We start from the raw sequence: 7310 nt of genomic DNA, 5'->3' as shown, positions 1-7310 counted from the left end.
AAAAAAAAAAATCAACGCTAAGGGTACCCGCTACATGAAGGACCCAAAGCCACCTTGTCTCACAAAACTCTCCAAAAACGCCTCAAACCCACGACGCAGAGATCTTTCGGCAAGCGCGTCGACTTGCTAGAGTCGACACAAAAGCTCGACAGACTCGATCTTTTGAGTTGGCAAGCGCATCGACGGACTCGCTGGATTCGGCAAGCACGTCGATGCAGGGTATTTAATAGCTTCACTTGTTTTTACTGTTGTAATCAAGCTTATAAAGTACATAAATTAAATATGACAAAAACTGGTGGGTCTAACTTGAGAGGCTATAAGGCAATTGTGAAGAGATCATCCAGTTGCTATGCACCACTAACCAGCAAGTCTCTTATCTTCTTTTTTTTTCTATTTTTTTTTAAATATAATTCCAATTTGAAATAAGTGGGTCACGAGAAAAGATCATAAGATGATCTCCAAGTCCACTATATCGCAATAGCCGTACACGAGAATCTTTGTTTTTGTTTTTCTACGCGTAAATTCCTATAGTCTCTCTACGCGCATGTAAGTGTCACTTTCGTGAGTTAATTGTCTCTAATCTCTCGTCGTCCTCTGATATGACATCGCCCACATGGACGTGTTTTTCTTATTATTTTTTATTCCTCTTAACTATCTGGCAAATAAGTTGTCCGGTTGATTACGGTTCTCTTTTTGCTTGAAGTAAAGCACATGACTTTCTAAAAATTAGTCATCAGTATCTGTATTTTTGGGGATAAACGATACAAAATCGTAGCTTATCATAACTGTTGTATAGTTTGCTAAAACATTAATATGTAATCATGACTATATTATCATAAATTCATGTATCATAGTTTATCTTGCTAGAACACGCTTCATAAAAAAGATAAGTAAATTATTAAAGTATGTAGTAGTGGTATTATTCTGTATAATATTAGATTATTTTATTTCCTGGACGAGGATAAAGTTACATAAAAGAGACATCTCTACGTTATACATATACCGAAATTATAGCATGAAGATAGAGAAAATACAGAAATACAACAATGTCTCAAGACCTAAAAATATTATAATGACCTAGTTATTGCTAGTCGGAAACAGCATCGTAAAAGAAGAGAGACCTTGGAACAGGAGGCAAACTCATGTCCAAATTTCCCTCGAGAATCTGAACCACTTGACTCATTGATGGCCTGTGCAACTCGTCGTCTTGGATGCACCAACAAGCAAGCTTACAAATACGGTCAAGTTCTTCCACGTCAGCAAGCCCCTCCAGCCTCGAGTCCAACAATCTGACCACATCACCCTCTCCTTCTCCCTCAACAACTACTCTTGCGGCAACGCTCGGGAAGTACTTGGCCCTTGAACCTGGCTCAGAATTCTCTGAGTTTCTTCGTCCTGACACGATCTCGAACATCATCATACCGTAGCTGTAAACGTCAGCCTTGGGAGTCACCGCAACTCCGGCGAGCCACTCTGGCGCGAGGTAGCCTATCGTGCCCCGAATCGTGGTCAGAACCCGGCTGAAGTCCCGGCCCACGAGCTTTGCCAGCCCAAAATCTGCCACCTTAGGGCTAAAATCTTGGTCGAGGAGGATGTTCTCGGGCTTGATGTCGCAGTGGATAATGCAGTCTCTACACTTCTCGTGGAGATAAGCCAACCCTCTCGCGGTACCTAAGGCGATCTTGTACCTCGTCTTCCAGTCTAGAATATCGTTCCCATGGAAGATGTGGCATCCAAGAGAGCCGTTGGGAAGATAGTCATAGACTAATAGCCTCTGAGCTCCTTGGGAGCAGAAACCTCGAAGTCGTACAAGGTTCACATGTTGGATCGTTCCAATAATGCTGACCTCCGCTCGAAACTCTTTCTCTCCCTGGTGAAACCCTTCGAGCTTCTTTACCGCCACCGCCGAATTATCTGGTGGTAAAACTCCTTTAAAGACCGACCCAAACCCGCCTCCGCCAAGCTTATCTGAAAAATTCTTAGTCGCATTTTGGAGATCTCTGTACCCAAACACCGTCAACAAACCACCATCGTCCGTCTTTCCAAACCCGCTCCTCTTCTCTCGTATTCTTTTGTTTCTTCTCCCTAAAGCAAAAAATAAAACACCGGCTACGATTATGCCTGTCCCTAAAGCTGCTCCGGTGCCGATTGCGGTCATTGAACCTTTGAACTTATTGTGAGCATTGGGTATCTCGGACGAAGCTAGCCGGAGATGAAGAGTCTTTCCGTTCCCGTCTCCAGCTACAAGTTGTTGTAGATTAAGCAAATCACCGGTCCAGACTGAACAACCATCGATTTCATCATAAGCATAGGCCGTGCAAGAGCAGTTTTCTAGACAGTTTGACTCGCATTCCTTGGAGCTTCTAGCTCCATAAGAGTGTTTCTTGTTAGCGGGAACTAAGACGCTGGTGAGGCTGAGAAACCCATCCTCGGCACAGGTCAGTTTGGTCTTCCTCGAGCACCCGCTGGAGTAGTCCTTCAAATCCCATTCATTTGGTGAGGTCGGCTCAAATCCGGTAAGGCATTGGCAGTATGGGAAACGATTTGGAGTACATGAGCTATGGACCCCGCACACTGCGTACACCTAGCATAGACATACTTGTATATAATCACGAATGCTATATTCACATTCATAGATACAAGAATATGAATTATTTGGGAGTTTTATGTTATAATGTCCAACTATAATTTAGGCGAATTTTAAATTTTAAGAAAACAAATTCCGTACGTTAGAACTAGAGTAAAGATACACGTAATAAAGGTTTGAACAATAGGAGATTTTTAATGGGACCATCATTTTTTAAGATTATCAAACTTGAAAAATGAAGGTTTAAATGCCATCTAATCCAATAGGGACCGTCAAATTTATCCCTAAAATTTTATTTATATTACATATGAATCGTTAATATTTAATCATATTAAACATTGTAATACCTCCATATATAATACGAAAGCATACACAATATAGTGTTACATTTTAATAATACATAGATGACAATATGAAATTATATAACAAATTAATAATAATATTAAAATAATATTTTAATGGCATAAAATTTTAAAGTGTATTTGTCATTTTGAGTGTTAATATTAGGGAATACTCTTTTTGTATTACTTTGTGTAAATTTTAATACGAATAGAATGTATTTTTCTATTTATTCATTCACTAGTAAATATTTTAAACTATTATATTAAAATTATTTAATTATAATATTTATATTTAGGTATTAAAAATTTGAAATAATTTATCAAAATTTGAAAAACGGGGTCAATTTTAATAATTTATACAAAATAAAAAAATTAATATATAATAACCCAATAATTTTTTAGGATTTGAATAGTGAAAACAATTTGAGAGTCCACTATTCAAACCCTCTAAATGAAGTTTCATTTGGAGATTTTCCACTGCAGCACCAAAAACCCTCTAAATGAGAGTAAACGGATTCTCATTATAGATGCTCTAACTGGTTTTGACAACTCATCGTCTCTGAATTAATAGATAAAATAATTCCAAAAACATAAAACAACATAAATGCATGGAAGGAAACAGAAAAGAAAACAGTGACAATTTTACTTTATTTTGTTTAAGGACAGAAGTTGTTATCAGTGTACAAAATGAAGTCCCAAAGAGAGTTAATATGCATGAATAAATAAATAACAACGTCATGACAGAAGTGAATAATGTGGAAAAGTAATTGAATACCTGGCACTGGTTCCTGGGGAAGGACCAGGTGGTGCTCCAACTTTGGGGGACCGTAATCAAACCTTGCACCGGCTCTTGAGGAAGGTAGAGCGAGTTAATGACCTGTCCGGTGACCTCGATGACGAATCGTGACTTGGTCTTCGTAGTGTTGTCCACAAAGAAGACGAAATAGCTCCCATTCTCGTTGCTCACGTAGCTGAAGTTATACGTGTCATGGCTATTGGTCTCGGGGATGAGGCTGAAGATGTGGCCGTCCCAACCCCCGGTGCTCCAGTACTCCACCGTCCCGTTCCGCCGTGCCGAATACGCCTTCTGCGCTGGCACCGGCTCCAGCGAGTACAGCCCAGGGGCCGGGTCCTCCGCGTTCCTCCAAGATACTATCTTCTGTGTCCTGTTCGTGCTCTTGCTTTGCCCGAATCTCCACCCCGGTATCAGCGTGTCCGTCAAACACTCTATGCTCTCCCATATCGGCTCCGATGCTCCCTCCGTGTCCCTCAGGGCTAGGATTCCGGTGTCATGAAGGACTGCTTTTAGTGAATGGTTTGAGGGTGATGAGATTGTGGTGCTGCTGGACCACACCGGGACTCTTTTCTCGTTCAAGAGAACCAGGTTTCCGTCGTTGGAGATTTTGAGCTCCGACGAGAATTTATTGGAGACTGGGTTCTCCCGGTTGGCGACCCAGATCACGGTCTGCTGTTTCACGAGCTCTCTATACCAGATACCTATGTAGTATTTGGGGGAGGGGCCGGGTTTGAAGAAACCGAGCTCGAAGACTCCATGGGAGGAGATGAGGGTCTGGTTGCCGGAGAGAGAGTGGTTTGCGGAGATTGTGTCTATGATTCCGACCGAGGTGTTTGGGTGCAGAATAAGGATTGTGAGGGGAAGCACTAGAACGGTGATGGTTTGCTTAGCCATGGTGTGGTGCTCATGGTTTGTCAAGTAATGTTCTTGAACTTTATATAGGCAAGTCTGGAATCGAGTGTTGAGAAGAAGACAAGGATGTAGGGACCTAGAAAAAGACGGCTTGTTGAATATTTTGTCATTGTCATTTTGCATTTAGAACTACAGGTTTTGTAATAGTTTATAATTATGTCTTCCCTGGATCAACGAGTGCTTTACAAAACAGTTTCGGACTTACAACTCTTAACAATCTTATTTTCTTTGTTAAACACAAAACTCCAATATTCTTTTTTTTTTCAACCCCAAATCAATAAAAGCCAAAGCTAGAGCTCTTGTGTTGATTCACCGCTAAATAATCGCTGGCCAATGCTGGAAGCTATATATGAAAAAGCTTTAATTTCATATTTTTTCTCCCACTGCCTTACTGGATTGAAAAAAGGCTCCGACCATGACGAGACCTCATCGTGGGATCTGTGGAGGATGAGGCAGTCCTGCCGGTAAAATTGGCGGATGTCGTCGAGCTGCGAGGCAAGCATCACCATGATCGGGTTAGACAAGGGAATTGCGTCGATTTATCCGAATTCCATCAGTTAACTAAGAATAGAACCCAGTCCAGATTTCTTTAGTTGATTAAGGATGTTGACCTATAAAATTAGTACAACAATGTCTCACGAAATACACTGAGTTCCGAGAACAAGAGTCCCTAGAAGGCTAAGTGTTTAGGCAAGACTTTTCCAAAATACAGACGAATCTCGTACAAGGAAGTGAATAATGGAGAGAGTTAAGAAGTAAAACCTATGACAAGTTTGCTTGTAAGAATATTCTTTGCCCTATCTTTTGAGTTCTCCTTCTATTTCTAGTTGCTTGGACCGATAACATGGGGTGATCAATCCCACATCTCTGACTGGGTAGTTATTCTTCGTGCTTTTCTTGGTTGTAACCGTTGAAGTGAGCGTTTTGCTTTGTTTATTTACATGTGTTTCCTGCGCCTTCACATACTCTGGGTAAGTTTTTTACGCACTATTTTCTGCGATTTTTGTTCACAATGCATGTGTTTTGCTTGATTTTCGCAAAATTATGTTAAGGGTTTGGATTGTGAATCTATTCGGACCTTTATGCTAGAGATTATAGCTTATAATGTGATATCATAGGAAATGGGTGGTCGGTCGAGGTCAAATTTGAGCATTGATCCTCGGATAGTCCGGAGGACCGAACCTTATCCCGAGGAGGTTATTCTCCCTTCCGGAAGTAATGTCTCATTTTTTTAAGACCGTGAATGGTATCACGTTCCGAAGGTTGGATGGGACCAACCTGTCTTTGTCATCGCACTTTCTCAAGTTTTTCACCGTCCTCCCGTGCATCCCGCGCTCGTGAATAAGGAGCTTGTGGACTTGGTGTTTGACTCCCAAAGATTCTATTGCAGGAAAGAGATGTCCTCTGACTCAAGTGCCCTTGTGTCTTCGGAACGAGCCAACTTTCCATCGAGCCCGATCTCGGAGGCTGCATCTTCCTCTTTGCTTGTGGTCGAGGAAGTGGTTATGAGGCTTTATTCGCCTGGTCCGAGCGGTCGTACCTTTGGTGTAGACATTCCTAAGGATGACCTAGACGAGGACGTTCTTGAACGCACGGAGGGCCAGTTCTTCGCCTCCCAATGGACTTCTCGAGTCTCTTCTTCGTTCTTGCGCGGGTTTGCAAGGGGTTTCAGATACCTAAGAGTATCATTTTGTCGGTCTCTGAAAAGCACGAGCGGGCTTGTAATCCTTCGCCGGGGAAAGTGGCGCTTAACGTCGTCATCTTGATGGTGATTGGCGGATTGCCTATGCATCCCCTTATCTCTCAGTTTGTGGCAGACCTGGGCTGAGCTCCTACTCAACTCGTCTGCAACGTCTATCGAACGTTCATCGGGATGACGGTTCTCTGGGCCAAGTTTACGATCGTCCTCCGGTGTTGGCGGATTTTGCCCATTTTATGGTTTAAAGTCATCTCCGGACCAGCATGGTTTTTATTACGCTTGTACGCACAATAACTCCGACAAGGTCATCACTCGCCTTCCGAGCTGCCAAAAAATGGAAGGATTATTTTTCTGGGCCGAGGGTGACTTTTCATATGATAAATGTGTGATTGCTTCAGAGTTCTCGGTGCTTGATGCGGTTTAGTTCCTTTGAGACTTTCTTATTCCTTTTTTTTACTTTATCCAATTCCGCTTTTTCTCTTGGTCTCAGGTCTGTTGCCTCAATACGATGATGAAGATCGATCTCAGATCTTCGATTTATCGGAGTCGGATCGATCGACTTACGTGTTGTCAGACCTATTTTTTACCCATATTCAAGTAGGTGATTTATTATATTATCGCTTTCATTTGAAGTTTATTAACTTTATTAATTAGTGAGATTAGTTGGTCCCTTAAATAGATGGGAAGGAAAATAGCAGCTCCAGCCGACGTCCCGGCCAATCCGAAGCGACGGCGGGCGGCGCCCAAGATGGCCACTCCGAGCAAGGCTACGACTCTTACCCCGCCTAAGGCGGTCGACGCTTCTAAAGCACCATCCTCCGACATTTCCGAGCCTTTCGGTGCTAGGGACCACTTGGCTCCGACCTTGCTTTCCTCAAAGGACATTTGTCTACGGACGATGTCGGGGCCATGCGGTCGAAGGGGTATTTATAGTGAATAAGACAGCCTAGGAGGGCCTCTGGACGAACCTCAGGG

The 7310-nt window shown here is 42.5% G+C and overlaps 1 protein-coding gene across 1 annotated transcript; it reads right to left on the bottom strand.

Moving 5' to 3' along the window:
• Positions 1 to 891: 891 nt before the first annotated feature.
• On the bottom strand, positions 892 to 4620 carry LOC149408062 (G-type lectin S-receptor-like serine/threonine-protein kinase At2g19130). The gene is made up of 2 exons (XM_089616199.1): positions 3704 to 4620; positions 892 to 2584 (listed from the first exon to the last, which is right to left on the bottom strand). Exons 1-2 carry the CDS (start codon positions 4616 to 4618, stop codon positions 1088 to 1090), a joined length of 2412 nt encoding a protein of 803 aa, XP_089472325.1. The 5' UTR covers positions 4619 to 4620; the 3' UTR covers positions 892 to 1087.
• Positions 4621 to 7310: the final 2690 nt, after the last annotated feature.

Source organism: Urtica dioica, chromosome 1 (assembly GCF_054948205.1).
Source record: "Urtica dioica subsp. dioica isolate 48M chromosome 1, U.dioica_male_clone48M_v1_H2, whole genome shotgun sequence".
NCBI lineage: Eukaryota > Viridiplantae > Streptophyta > Magnoliopsida > Rosales > Urticaceae > Urtica > Urtica dioica.
The sequence above is the reverse complement of the archived record's forward strand: the minus strand, read 5'-3'. Positions and strand labels throughout refer to the sequence as shown.

Bases quoted from the DNA above. Each gene is read 5' to 3' on its own strand.
- LOC149408062 (XM_089616199.1), bottom strand. From the start codon at position 4,618: ATGGCTAAGCAAACCATCACCGTTCTAGTGCTTCCCCTCACAATCCTT. The intron at 2,585-3,703 runs GTATTCAATTAC...TGTCTATGCTAG, and splicing joins TCCCCAGGAACCAGTGCCAG to GTGTACGCAGTGTGCGGGGT.